At 38.6% G+C, this 15,847-nt stretch overlaps 1 protein-coding gene across 1 annotated transcript in view; it reads right to left on the bottom strand.

The window, feature by feature from the left end:
* The window catches only part of PTPRM (protein tyrosine phosphatase receptor type M), a 1,525,420-nt gene that overhangs the window by 1,168,037 nt on the left and 341,536 nt on the right, over positions 1-15,847 (bottom strand). Inside the window, exon 3 of the mRNA XM_086967355.1 lies at positions 1,930-2,201. Coding sequence (XP_086823481.1) covers positions 1,930-2,201 — 272 coding nt within the window. The remainder of the gene's footprint in view (positions 1-1,929; positions 2,202-15,847) is intronic.

Raw genomic sequence — 15,847 nt, 5'->3', positions numbered from 1 at the left:
AAAATTTGTTTCTGTTGAATTGTGCTATTTGTTGGCAATCCTCAGAATGATGGGCTTTGGTACCAGCTTCATAATTGGGGTTAAATTATTGTGCACACCACTAATGGTATGTGTCAGGGTCAACAAGGTACTGCCAATCGCATTTGCTTTAAACCGAGGGACCCGACAGGGATGTTAGTTCTACCCAACGTGGTTTACCTTAATCATAATGTCATTGCCCTGCTAGATCATTGACGACATCTTTTTTAGGGGAATGAACTTGGAAGGTGAATTGTATTCTAAGGTCTCACTTTATTTTCCACCAATGTTTTGTTATATTTGGCAGACCATTAGGCGTTGTAGAGCTCTCTGGGTTCCCAATAAACTGGCCAATGTCAAACCTACATCCCTGGGTCCCTTGATCCCAAATGCGGACTTACAATTTCTGCTGGAAATATCCCAAATATTTTTTAGGTATCTGGAATGTGTATTACTAGGGATATTAGGGAAAGCTCTAAACACAGTCTACACAAGGGGCAGATTATTAATGGAACCTGTAAAGTGAAAAGCAATCACACAAATTAACAGAACACTGATTAATAACGCCCCAGAAGAAATAGCAGGTGTGAAAGTGAAATGGAAGCCAGATCTGTGGCTCATTGGATGGCTCAGATTGGGTGGAGGCAAAGTGACGTCCCAAAGAAGATGCTAAATAGGCTGGATGCCTCTTAATAGAAATCCAAATGAACTGAAAATACACTGTAACAGAGACCATATACCAGTGGACATATGGGATGATCATCTGCCATCAAAGTATAAAAAAATTATTTTGGGAAACTGGTATGGTGGGTCAGGGCCGGGCCAGACTGGCTACCAGGCAGTTTGGATTGCTGCTGAGCTTGGGGGGTGATTTCGTTCATGGAGACCTGCTGAACGAAATTCGTTTTGCATTAATTATTTCGAAGCACACGCAAGTCTCCATGAACAAAATCAGCCCTCACCGCAGTGAAATCAGCCCCCAGCTCAGCAGCGTTCCAAACTGCCCGGTAGCCAGTCCTGCCCTGATGGTGGTAGGGTGGCTGCTAGACATAACATCACTAGATTACCCCTTCAGGGCAGGTGCTGTAATATGGATTATTACATGCTAACTGAATGGGAAAAATACAAAAGTATGGGATTCACAGGCACATGCTCAAAGGGATTTAATAGTAGGTAACACCTCAAAGCGTGGCAGCGCCCCCTTCAGTACAATACGGCCAAACCAGACACTGCCCTTGTTAGCATCCACCCTTAGCAGTGCAAAAACCGGAGTTGGACACAGTGATTTGTATAAAAAATTATATGGGGGCAGCAGGGTTATAAGTGGTTGTCTAATAGCTAAAATCTAGAGACTACTAATGACTGAGTCAATTTATAATGAAGTACAAGCAAACCTCAAAGAGATACAGACACAATATTTGAATAGCCTATCAGGAGAGAAGGTGTATTCGCCACAATGCAAATGCTGTAATACAAATAAAAGACAAGGACGGACAAATTCACAAACAACTTGGGCAGGGACTACGTAGCGAATGATGAGACCTCGCGATGATAATCTTTTTTTTACTAGGGAGCCATTTTGGTGTAGCAAATAAACACAAGCAGATAAATGAAGCGAAATCCTTGCATTCACGGGTCCCATGAGAGAGGTTGCACTAAACAAAATGCACACCTGCTTTTCATAGCACAGAACGACATAAATTCACAGCCATCAAAAGCCAACAGAGACATTGCCCTGGCATTCGACAGGTGACAGGTGTCATTTCGTGCTGGTATGAGAGAAAAGGCACCTTTTCATACTTTTTCTGAAAATATGTGTGCATGCCACGGGAAATACATATATTGTTATCATAGCAAGTGACATTTCTCAAAACAATACATCTGCAGTGGAAAATCAAAAACGCAAGATACCTGGTAGAAATGAGGCCAAAAGATGTTAATTGCCAGCTCGGCTCTGTTCCACCTGCCGCTGGCACCGCTGGATACGTTCCAGACGGGGCTCCCAATGGGCCCATTGTTGACCTTCACGTAAACGTTCAAGAGACCAGGGTTGGATCCGCTCTTGCTTGAAACAAAGTAATGGAAATCGATGCAATGGGTGTCGTTTTCCTTAAGCTGGGGTAACAGAAGGTGGGCTTTTTGCCCTGCAAATCTCCCTGAAGTGTTTACCAGCATGAAAGACCCTAGAACGAAAAATAATAGAATTAATGTTCACAAATAATTAGGCTACAGGGCAATAGGTTTATTTAAAAAAAAAAAAAAACAGATGGCAAAAAGGTGAAATATATAGTTTACATAACACTGTCAGGATCTATTTCCTAAGAACGTGAAATTAGCAACCTTACATTTACTTGTTGTCCATGGATAAACACACTTTAGACAATGTTCGTGGCACTGTTACAAAATAGACTTAAAAAGGGTGTCGTATATTGTTTGACATTTGAGCCCCTGTATTTTTTATTTTTTTTCTCATGGGCTTTGTTTTCAAAGCATATCACCTTCTACAATGGTAGGAGGTGCATGCTGAGTTGTTCCTTAAACACATCTGTTGCAGTTTAGTCCTATTCTATGTCCCTCTTTTCTTCCCTTTTTCTTGCGTCACTATGTGCATGGCAGGCACTGAACTGGGTATTTTGTGTCACTTTTAGCGTGGTATGCCCTGTTTCTTCCTTTTTGCACTCTTATTTGAGAATGCTTCTTGAATGCCTGGCAGGGGAGGTGGCACCACAGCACCAAGACCGCCCTCCTCGCTGCCACGGACAACGTCTGTGCCCTCCTCAACGTAGGCCAACCTGCAGCCCTCAACCTCCTGGACCTCTCGGATGCCTTCGATACCGTCTCTCACCGCACCCTATGCACAAGACTCCACAACCTCAACATCCTCGACAAAGCCCTGGAATGGATCCGCTCCTTCCTTACAGGCCGAACACAGAGAGCCAGACTACCTCAATTCCTCTCGGAACCCACAGAGATCCTGTGGTTATGTCTTCTTAAGGAAAGAACTCACTGATGTTAGTAGTGACATCACTGTAGATTCTTTAGTAAGCAGGTGAAGCTGAGGGTCACTAATAAGCTGTATCTTACTTTCTTGAATAAACAAGCTCTTCAACTATTCAATTTTAAGTGTGATTACTACACTTTTCATGGCGACGAGGGTGTACTTACGCTATTATATCTTCAAGCTAGAGCAGTGTTTAAACCAAGATGTTTTTGAGGCACGAAGGAATATAACATTTTCTACAAGGCATTTCTGACTCATTTGTCAGTTACGGAGTGTGTCTCATTGACGTCTGCTCGAGTCTACGAACGCTTATAAATCAAAGCACATACCTAAATGTGTAGAAATTCAGATTTATTTGCTTTTATTAAATAGTAATTGTGTCAAAAGTAAACAACAATGCATCATTTTACATTTTATCTTTGGGGGTTGCCCTTCATGCTCAGAACAGATCATAAGCCACTATTGTATATTTTTAAAGGTGGTAAGGGTCTAGAAGGTAACGTGACTCCTCGAATTTCTGGATGGCTTTTGTCGGTTATGGATATGAATTTCACGATTGACTTTGTAAGAGGCAAGAACAATGTTGTGGCAGACTTTATCTCATATGCCAATTGTAGAGGAAGAAAGAACTACTTCTCTAATTGAAGTAGATGTTATGTCAAATTTTTCTGGGGATGAATTAGCCTTGAGAAGTGAGGACTGGAGTGAGGCTTTGGAAGGTGATGAGATGTATGAGAATTTGAGGGGTGCTATAACAAATGGATGGAGGGATATTTCGGGTCTGGATGAAGAATTGAAGCAGTATGTTAAGGTGAGGGATCAGTTAATTATTCACTCAGGAAAGATTTTGAGATGCAATCGAGTAGTACCACCTAAGATGTTGAGACCAAAATTGATTGAACTGGTGCATGAGGGTCATCTTGGTAGAAGTATGTGTAAGAGGAGATTAAGGCAAAGTTTTTGGTGGCCCGAAATGGACAGAGGTAGAAATGGTGATTAAGGACTGCTATGCTTGTAGTAACAGTGACAAATCCAAGGTTTTACCTGAACCACCATTGGGATGTGTGAAAGTTCCTGACCATCCGTGGGAAAAGCTAGCGTTAGATTTTTTGGGTCCTGTGGAGAGGTTGGATATTAGGAGCAGATTCTTGATGGTTTTAGTGGACTATCATAGTAAATGGTTCACTATAAAGCCAGTTGAGAATATCACAGCAATCAAGGTAATTTAATTTTTGAAGGAGGTTTTTATGGAAGAAGGGATTCCTAGAACTTTGGTTACTGACAATGGAGTGCAATTGGTGTCCAGCATGATGAAAACATTTCTGGATGATTTCGGAATTGAACATGTTCAAGTAGCGTTGTTCAGACCACAAGCCAACAGTCTTGTTGAAAGAGTCAATAGAATTATTGTGGACAATATCCAGTTGTCGTTGGCAAATGGACTAGTTTGGAGGGAAGAATTAAACAAGATGATGTGGGCTACCCGAGTAACTTCACATTCTGTTACAGGAATTTCTGCCACTAAAGAATCACCTATTTGGTTAAGAAAGAAAGATCAAGTTTGGGTGGATCGCGAGTGCATGGCTGAAAGAATGGAAGATTCTCATGCACAGAACAAAGAAAGATATGATAAGAGGAAAGGTGTGAGATTGATGGGTGTAGAGAATGGTGATTAGGTTGTTGTGAAGAAGACTGGGTTTGTTAGGAAAGGAGAAAGTAAGTATTCTCAACCTCGGAGAGTGATTAAGGTCATGGGATCTGTTGCAAAGTTGGATAACGGAAAAATCTGGAGTTTGGGAAATATATGTAAAATCAATCCTCATTTTCCAGAAGTTGTAAGTTGAACAATTACATTGTACAATTTTTGTATGCATTGTCAAATGTTTGATTGTAATATTTTATTATTCATATTAGCAAAGTTGTGTTATTTATGTATTATTTTGTTATGAGGGGGGAGATGTGTGGTGATGTCTTCTTTAAAAAAGAACTCACTGATGTTAGTAGTGACATCACTGTAGATTCTTTAGTAAGCAGTTGAAGCTGAGGGTCACTGATAAGCTGTATCTTACTTTTTTGAATAATCAAGCTCTTCAACTATTCAATTTTAGATTGCCAAGGGCTCCTCCCAGAGCCCTGCGCTTTTCAACACCTTCATGGCCCCGCAGCCATTGTCAGGAACCAAGTTCTCAACATCGTCATCTATGCCAAAGACACCCAGTTGATTCTCTTCCTCACTAACGAAACCACAATCGCCAAGAAGAACTTTCACGAAGGGATAGACAATCGCTGCATGGATGAAGAACAGCTGCCACAAGATCAACTCAGAGAAAACAGAAATCCTCATGGGCCCTACCCAATCAGCCTGGGATGACTCCTGGTGGACTGCACCACTTGGAACCTCCCTCACACCCAAATGCGAGGCGCGGAACTTCAGCATCATCCTGGACTCCTCGCTCACCATGAGCTGCCAGATCAATTCTGTCTCATCATCCTGCTTCTAAACGCTACGTCTACTCCGAACGATCTTCAAATGGATCCCCGAGTCCAAAGAGATGGTCACCCATGCTCTTGGTATCAGCAGATTGGACTACGGCAACACACTGTACACTGGCATCACCCAGAAACTCCTCAAGAAGCTGTAGAACATCCAGAAGGCCTCTGCCACTCATTCTCAATATCACCCGCCTCAACCACATCACCAGCCACCTAGGAGACCTCCACTGGCTCCTTACACAGACAGAATATAGAGTTTTAAATGTATCGACATGCGCAAATATTGAGTTGGAAATATCGTGATACAGGAATATCGACAGCAAGAATATCGAGGTCAAGAATATCGACTTTAAGGTAAGAAATATTGTTTTTTTTACAATCGAAGTTAGTAATATCGTTTGCAAAAATATTGTTGTTTAAAATATCGATGTTTAAATTAGTGTAATGTATTTTAGTATGTATTTTGAAAGAATGTGATCTATTTTTTTGTATAAGTATTGCTTTTGTTTTTCAATATATGTGTTAAATGTTTAGTAGTGATTAATTTTATGTTACTTAAATTTAGCGTTTACTTCTGTAGCGGGTTGTGGGTTTATAAGGGAATAGGGTGGGAAGTAATTTAAATTATAACAAATTAATTAGATTTTATTATTAGTATTTATTGAACTTAGATTTTATAGTGTCAATTGTTAATGTTAATGGAATTTGTAAGAGTGCACCAATACCCAGAGGTGTCTTGGCGCTGAAGACCACAGTGAGCATGTCTAGTCCTGAAACAGCCAGGTCTTTAACTTTCTCCTAAAACACACTAAGAAGCTGGCGTTCCTGAGTTCCATTGGAAGTGCGTTCCAAAGTTTAGAAGTGCCGTAGTGAAAACTGCGCCCACCACAGTGCACAGTACGGATTCTGGAGACTGTGAGAAGTCTGGCCCCCGCAGAACGTAGGTGTCTGGTCGGTTGGTACCATACAAAAAGATTCTGGAAAAAAGAGGGGCCTGTGTGATTCAAAGCTTTATAGGCTAGACACAGTGCCTTGAATTTAATACGCTGAGGAACAGGGAGCCAGTGCAGATTGCGGATTTCCTTAGATACCGCTTTATGCCTGGGGATATTGAGAAATAAATGTGCAGCTGAGTTTTGGACCATCTGAAGCTTCTTTAAACATTGCTTCTGAACATTCAGATATAGCCCATTACAGTAGTCTAATTTGGACTGAATGAGAGATGTTACTACCTTTTTTCTGGTATCCGCCTGGATGTACGGAAGTATTTTCCTTATTTTCTTTAAAAGAAAATAGGAGGCAGAGACAATGGTGTTGATCTGCGGACAGAGTGTTAATTTATTGTCAATCCATACACCCAAATTCTTGACTTTGGCTGCTGGTTTGGGAGGTGTAGCCATCTCTGCTGGCTACCACAGATTGCCCCAGGTTGGCTGCATGTTACCAAAGATCAAAACCTCAGTGTTTTCGGAATTAAGTTTGAGGCAATGTGCAATCATCCATCTGTTGATTGTGCCCATACAGTTTTGGAACTGCTAGACAGGAGAGGTTTGATGTTTGTATGCACTTACCACAATCTGGGTGTCGCTGGCGTATGACGTCAAACTAAACCCAAATTGTGGGAAATAATGTATTATTAATTATTAGTTGGTTGTTAATTTTAATTAATTAATTGGTAATTATGTTAACTGTCTTTTTTAGGAGGGGGTTGTGGGTTTATAGGGGAATAAGGTGGGAAGTAATTTATTTATTTATTAAAAATATGTAATCTTTTATATTTATTAGTATTTATTTGATTTAGACTTTAAAGAATTAACCGTGGGAATGTATTTATTTATTATTTGGTTAATTATTATTAATTGATAATTAGGTTAATTGTATCATTTTGGTAGGAGCAGGTTTGTGGGAATATAGGGGAATAGGGTGGGAAGTAATTTAATTTGAATACATTTAATTATAATTTTTATATATTCTTTTTTTAATTTATAATTTATAGTGTTAATTGTGGGATTAATTTAATAATGATTTATCAATTGTTTGTTTATTAATACTAATGAATTAATTATTTGGTAATTAATTGTGTCATTTGTTAGGAATGGGTGGTGGGGTTTATAGGGGAATGGGGTGGGAAGTAATGTATTAAAAATTAATAAATAATTGTTAAATAATGGCAATTAATTAACAATTTAATATGGCAATCGGGCAATTAATTTGAGATGTGATTTGTTGGGTTTATAGTGGTAAAAGGAGGGAAGTAAATTATTTCCAATTAAATAATAAGTTGGTAATTGATAATTTAATGTAAAATTAGCTATGAAAATTGTGTCATGATTTTTAGGTATGTGTTGTGGTATTTATTGGGGTAGAGGGTGGAAAGTATTTTAGGCTTCATTAAATAATTAGTTGCTCATTATTATTCATTTATTAATTGATAAATATTTATAGTTGTTTACTTTTATTTTGCGTGTGGATTTTGGTTTTATAGAGGTAATGTTTGGTGAGTAAATACATTATTAACTGTTTTAATTAGTTTTTAATGAATAGTATTTGTTTATTTGATCATTATTCATGTTAATTACGGAGGTACACTTTTAAAAAAAAAAATGTAGATGTGTGTTGGGAATTGTGTGGGGTTATAGGGTAGGAAATAAAAAATATTAATTTATGTAACAATGTTTTTGATTATAATTAATTTGTATCAAAATATAGTTATTTGTTTGAAAATTACTTTTTAAATTGGTATGAAATGTATGTAGGTTTTTTTAAACAATGTTTCTATCTTTTGTAAGTTTTATTATTTTTATATTGTTTTTATAAACATTTAAACATTTGTTGGTATTGTCGTTGATATTTTGTTTTTTAATTTTGTATTGACTCTAGTGGGAATATTAATTTTTACCCCTCTGCTATTCAACACTTTCCTTACTGTTGCACTCACTGAAGTGGAAATATTAAATGTGACCCCTCCGCTATCCAACACTTTCCCTACTGTTGCACACACTGGAGTGGGAATTGTAATTTTTACATCTTTGCCATCCAACACTTTCCCTACTGTTACACTCACTGGAGTGGGAATAGTAATTTGTACCCCTCCGCTATCCAACACTTTCCTTACTGTTCCACTCATTGGAGTGGGAATAGTATTTTTTACATCTTTGCTACCCAACACTTTCGCTACTGTTCCACTCACTGGAGTGGGAATAGTAATTGGTACCCCTCTGCTATCCAACACCCTCCCTTCTGTTGCACTCACTGGAGTGGGAATAGTAATTTGTACCCCTCCGCTATCCAACACTTTCTCTACTATTGCACCCACTGGAGTGGGAATAGTAAACTTTTCCCCTCTACTATCCGACACTTTCCAAACTGTTGCGCACACACTGGAGTGGGAATAGTAATTTTTACCCATCCGCTATCCAACATTTTCCCTCCTGTTGCATTCAGTGGAGTAAGAATAGTAAACTTTACCCCTCCGCTATTCAACATGTTCCCTACTGTTGCATTCACTGGGGTGAGAATAGTCATTTTTACCTCTCCGCTATCCAACACTTTCCCTATTGTTGCGCTTACTGGACTGGGAATAGTAATTTGTACCCCTCCGCTATCCAAAACTTTCCCTAATTTTGTAGTAATTGGAATGGGAATAGTATTTTTTACCTCTATGCTATCCAACACTTTCCCTACTGTTGCACTCACTGGAGTGGGAATAGTAATTATTTTCTCTCCGCTATCCAACACTTTCCCTATTGTAGCTCTCAATGGAGTGCAAAATGTAAGTTTAAAAATAATTAAATATATTCATGTTTTAATTTAAAATATAATGTTTCTAATTAGATGTTATGTTATAGGTGCATGTTTGTGTATATATATATATATATATATATATATATATATATATATATATATATATATATATATATATATATATATATATATATATATATATATTCTCACACAGTCCAAGTAAATACACTCTCAGTCCAAGTAAAAAAGCTCTCTCAGGTTCGTTCCAAGTGTAAAGTTTTAATGCCAGTTACGCGTTTAGGGGAACAGCATCCCCTGGCTTGTGAGCAAGGGGACGGTGTTCCCCGAAACGCGAACTGGCATTAAAACTTTACAATTGGAACGACCTGAGAGATCGTATTTACTTGGACTGTGTGAGAAATTGAAATTTCCGGTGGGCTTCGCCGGATCGGGCTCCATTTACTATGGGCCGTGTGGGGCGGAAGGAGCACCACGAGGAAATATATATATATATATATATTCATTCATCACTATCCTTCGCACAAAGGAAAAACGAGGCGCCCAGCCGGTAGTTTCCACAGCTCTTGGTTTTAATCAAAAGACCATTTCACAGAGTTAAAGCGAGATCTACGTGTTTCGGTGTTACAAACACCTTGGTCACGATGAGCTTTCCGCTTTTTTTGTCATTATTTAAACGTCTCTTACAACTTCCTGTCACATGATGATTGGGGTCAACATGCATTATGGGTGCTGCATTTTTTTTTATATAATATATATATATATATATATATATATATATATATATATATATATATATATATATATATATATGTACATTTTTATATATGTATAACATTTTTAAATAAATTTAAATTATTATTTTAATTAATTTAAAGTAAATATACATTTATATATTACTTTTTATATATGCATGTTTAAAACTTTTGAAGTACAGTGTATTTATTATACTTTTTCTTAAAGTAAATTTTATAATTTAATCAATTTAACTTTATCTTTTATATATTTAAAAAAAGATATTTGTACATCGATATTTTTCACATCTATATTATTTTTTCGATATTTTAGTCATTTACATTTTAAAGATAGGATGTCGATATTTTGGCAAACAATATTTTTGTGTCAATATTTGTCTATGGGGATATTTTGGTCATCAATATTATGTCAGTAATCCCACTGGCTCCTAATAAACAGAAGAATCTCCTTCAAGCTCCTCACACACGTCTACAAAGCCCTACATGACGTGTGACCTGCGTACCTCAACCACCACCTCACATTACACATACCCACCAGAGACCTCTGATTTGCCCAATTGGCCCGGTCTACCATTCACGTATCCGCAAGACCACAGCCAGAGGTAGATGCTTCTCCTACCTCGCAGCAAAGACCTGGAACACCCTGCCTCTCCACCTCAGGCAATCACTGTCACTGTCTCAATTCAGGAAAGACCTCAAGACCAAGCACTTCGACTGAACCACAGCGCCGTCGACGGACCAGCAGGCCCCCACCAGCGCCTTGCGACCCTTACGGGTGAGTAATCATGCTTCACAGACCATTGATTGAGGTGGCTCCCTCACCTCTCTTTATTGCTCGGTTGTTGGCAATACATTTGCCCTGCTGTTTAGGTGATCAACGCTTTAGCTGTTTTATGAAGGAGCACTCTTTGGTCTTCTGGAACTCACTAGCACTGTGTGATAAATATACTTGTGGGGAAAAATGTCAGGGATACAAAGGCAGAGGCCCTTCTGCACACACGTAAAATTAAATAAGTTGTTTAGAATTTAAACATATAAAACAAAGTATGCAAAAGGTTTTTTAGACATTTATAAAACAGTTTATTTAATTTTTAAATACATTCTGATTTTTTATGTACTGCCATTCCTGCTTAGCTCGCTCCGTCTTTAGATTTTCTTTGATCTCTTCTCCCTGGACAATGCCACTGGCCAGGGCTAGCTTTAGCGCTGGTGGCGCCCGGTGCGACAAGCTTTTTTTGCACTCTCCCCCACCCCCATGACCCCTCCTCAAATTCCCTCACTACCCCCCTGCAACAGTGCCTCTCATCTCTCCGTAGCTCCTCTCTCACATACATTTAATTTGTTTTTAAAGAGCTGGTAAAGGCTGGCTTTACTAATCCACTCAGCTATCCACATAAAATACAGATATCTTCTTTGCAGGATGCATATTAACCCTTTGCACTACTTTATGGTAAGTCAAAACTGCCACATACACAACAAGAATCTTGCTCTCTCTAGCATAAACATTAATCACAAGAGTTATCTTGACATTTTTATTTCTGCCTTAAGTTCGACGGATAGAGAACTCTTTAGCTTGTACTTTTAAATCATAAGTTATTCTTAAACACAGCGCCCCCCTCGAGGTCGTTATATGAACGGGTAAACCCAAAATCACTGGGACCTGGGTATAAGACAGTATAATAAGGAGGGGTCCCAGTAATAGTACATCTGACAGTGACAAAAAGATATATAATCATGTACAAACAAATCAAAAATAAGCTTATTTTTGCAACAGTGTTAATCAATCACACTGAACACATATTTCAATTGAATATACATTTAAAAAAAAAGTGAGTGCCCAGCTGGAAAAGAGAAAAAGAATAAGGAAAAGTTGGTGATTTGGGTGAGAGTAGTGGGGTACATGAAGTTAGAGTATGGTGCGTGTCACAATTTTACTATGCACTTGGCATGTCATTTAGCCAAAAGATTTCACAATTACAATGATTAATACGTGTATTACATAGCCATGTATGGAAAACAACACATCACAGTAAAGCAAGTACTGTCGATAATACTGGCAACAATGGAGTGTCAACGTTTCGACCCCTGAATGAGTGTAGGTCCTTGTAATCCTTACTAACGTGCTCTTCCTAAGGACTAGAGTGGGTGTAGGCCAGGAAAGGTGGGGCACTAAGAGTATTATCGACAGTACTTGCTTTACTGTGATGTGTTGTATTCCATACATGGCTACGTGATATTCTGTATTAATCATTGTAATTGTGAAATTGTTTGGCTAAATGACATGCCAAGTGAATAGTAAAATTGTGACACACACTATACTCTAACTTTACGTACCCCACTACTCTCACCCAAATCACCGACTTTTCCCTTTTCCAGCTGGGCACTCAAATTTTTTTAAAATGTCTTCTCAATTGAAATATGTGTTCAGTGTAATTAAATAACACTGTTGCAAAAATAAGCTTATTTTTGATTTTGTTTGTACATATCTTTTTGACACTGTTAGTTGTACTATTACTTGGACCACTCCTTATTATACCCCCTCCAGGTCAACGCCCAATGTGGCCACACCGGCCGTACTGCCCTAAAGCCACCTCTTTCAATGGCTCTGGCAACGGCTGTCCAAAAGTAAAGATTTGGGGTTGCATTTCTGCAGAGTGCGACTCTCCAGCTCACCTCGCGTCTCTTCCCCGGCTTTCGGGTATGGTTTCAACGGGCAAAATAGGCTAGTATCTAGGAAAGCCAGGATTCAACATAATACTTATTGAACTAAAACGGGTAAAACAGCCACAAATTGTAACAAGAACCAGACAAATCATGCAGTCTAAAATTATTATCAGACTATGCCATATTGTAGAGGAATGTCATGGATTTATATTTTTGCCCATCATTGATAATCTGCAAAATTTATTTTCACACACAATTTTATACATACAGACTAAATTTTAAAGAATTTCTTATGATGTTTAGAAGCGTATTTAGTAATGCGTTTGTGTAAAATGCTGTCTTATCTAAGATCAAAGTCAATTCTGTCACTCACTCATGCTGATCCTCCTCCCCCACTCGCATCCTCTCCCCACAGGCTCCACAGCACACAGTCAAGCTGAAGTCATAATAGTTTACTTTTACTGCTATTATTTTCCTGCTTACGGTGAACCTTCTACAGTTTGGATGTAAATTGCAACATGCAACTACATCTTCTGTTTCTTCACTAGAGCTATTCATTCAAATGTTTGTTTGTTTGAACATCTCTGGATGACATTAGCATAGAGGGTGTTTAATAATTATTCAAGAAAATAGGATAGTGCTTAGGTGTTATTGTAATATTTGTTGTTCATGGGCTTTGATTTGCTGAAGAAATTTTACATTTGCTCACACAGCGATGATTCTGCAAAAGTTGTGATTTTCTATGCAAGAATTGTGTATGAAAACCCTGGATTTTTGGGGTGAGCTATAAGGCATTCCTATTCAACTAGGAATGCTGTCCGATTTCTTTCTGATTTTGTTGCCCATTGGGACATAGCATATTTTCTGACTTTTGCATACTCTATAGAACTTTGAATCTGAGTGTTTTTGTAGCATTAACTCTGTACTGCTTGTTTTAAAATTTTGTAATAAATGCTTTAACTTTATATTGATCTAGAGCTCAGTTATTGATTGGTATCATTTAATTCAATAATTTTTAATGGTTTGTATTTTGATTGACTGATGCTTTGGTAGATGCCTAAATGCGGGGACACATTGCCTCATTAAATTGAGGTTTAACACCGTCACCGATCCAGTAACTGTGGGAGATTTGGTTAAAGTAAAACTTTAGGGGGTCTAAATATTGGGTAACCATTTGATCCCACATACTAGTATTCATGAACCAAAAAGGATGCAGAATAAATGTCAAAATCGAGAACTTACAACACTTAACAAAATCAATCGAGTTCCAAGTAGTCACTATCACAAAATTCAAGTTAAGCAACTGGGAGACAATGGGGAGTGGAGGGACCAACTAATTATCAATTCCGACTGCAGAAGCTGACAAGCTATCTTGTCAAACACAAACTTAAAAGCAGATTATCTCAAAATTAGGCAGGCACTGAAAACTCAACCGTTGAGAGAAGATGACTTTCAAAACTCAAATCATGCCATCAAATCTATTCAGATGTTGATGCTAGCAAAAAAGATACTAATCTGTTGTGCCCGTGACATTCAGCGTCATATAAAGTAACAAAATATGCACATATAACAATTTCACAAAGCATAACATATTACCTTCCAAAGTTTCAGCAAACCTTTTGTAGGGCACCACAAATCTATCTAGTGTTAGCAAATTGAATTGAATCCTTAACATGACTTGTGTTTCTAGGAGCCAGTTTGATTATGGACATACAAGGATCATGAGCGGATGTTTGCAAAACTACAAGCATTAACTATGAATAAAAGCAATGCATAAGTGTCATGAGTGGAGGTGGAAATAGACAGTGTGCGATCTCCCTAAACCACGTAGACCGGCATCGAGATACCAGTCACTCCGAGAACTCAGTTTGAGAAATAGTCAACCATAGAATACATCACATCAAATATGCCTTCACCTTGCTGTCATGACAGAAACATTGCAACAATATAAAGACGGGCCAGCACACCAAAACTTTGGAACTGCTTTTGATTAATGCCTTAACCGCGGCGGCAATTCCGCCGCAGTGCGGGGCGTTCCATTCAGTGGGCCGGCCGTGTCGGCCAATGGACGTACACAGAACTACGGAGGTAGTGCTTGCGAAGGCCGTTGGCCGATGGGCGCAAGGAAGGAGTTAAATAAATGAATCTGCTCTGAATTACCAGTCTTTCCTGTGGTGTTGGTGCCCATGTCACGAAACATAAGACCCCTATTTTTCTGTACAAATAGGGTGCTTTGCAAGAAAATCTATACTTTGGAGAAGCAGGAGGATACATTCTTGTTGACCTGTTATAATCAAAATTCCCCTAAGTAAGAGAATTTTCCAGAAGAAGTCCTGTTTTGATCAATGTATATCTGGGGGGCATTTCTACCACAACCTTGGATCGGTGACAATAAGAAACTGAAGCTGTACAATTTCACCCAAATCAGTAACAAACCTCTAACGGAGCCAGAACGCTTAACCAGAGCAATGGGTTCCCTGACTGCAAACAATCTCTTCAGTGCATTAACAGACTAGCAATTTGGCCGCTCTGTCTGGTGGGTTACAGGCTTGGGGGCTGCTTTTAGAGCTAGACGGGTTGCCATAACCCAATCGTGCCACTTATTATCACATTCAAGTCGCAGCCTCCTATTGTGGGGGACAAGTTTGAATACTTTTATCAGGGCCAATTTTGAATTCAAGTCAAGCCCTGCTCTAAGCTCTTTCAAGCCTCTGCACTCCAGATGTCTATCTGACACCCTAATCCAGCAAGAGCGCATTACAATAAACCAGCAGTTCTGATCTGCTCCAAGTTACACAGTGAAGCGGAATTTCCCAGATCATATACAAGTTCAGTACTTATTTAATTGTACATTGGGTTACAAAGTTAATGCCAGAGTTGTGATGTGAAGCAAGAAAATATACCAGTCGTTCCAATTACTGAACAAATGTCACAGTATGCTCAGTGGGTACCATGGTGGTTAGCTAATGTGAAACGGAGTGGCCAGTTAGGAATGGAAGTTTGATGTTCTAACTAGGTCTGAAAAGTAAAATGAAAATAAATGTAAGTCTCCCTGGGAGATTTGGGGTGGAATGTGAACACAACGTGGGAGTCTCAAATATCTACATAAATATATGCAAATTGTGGAACCCCAAAATGTTGGCTTCTCTGTTCA

The sequence above is a fragment of the Lissotriton vulgaris genome, chromosome 4_1 (genome assembly GCF_964263255.1).
Source record: "Lissotriton vulgaris chromosome 4_1, aLisVul1.2, whole genome shotgun sequence".
NCBI classification, from domain to species: Eukaryota; Metazoa; Chordata; class Amphibia; order Caudata; family Salamandridae; genus Lissotriton; species Lissotriton vulgaris.
This window is presented reverse-complemented; position numbering and strand designations above follow the sequence as displayed.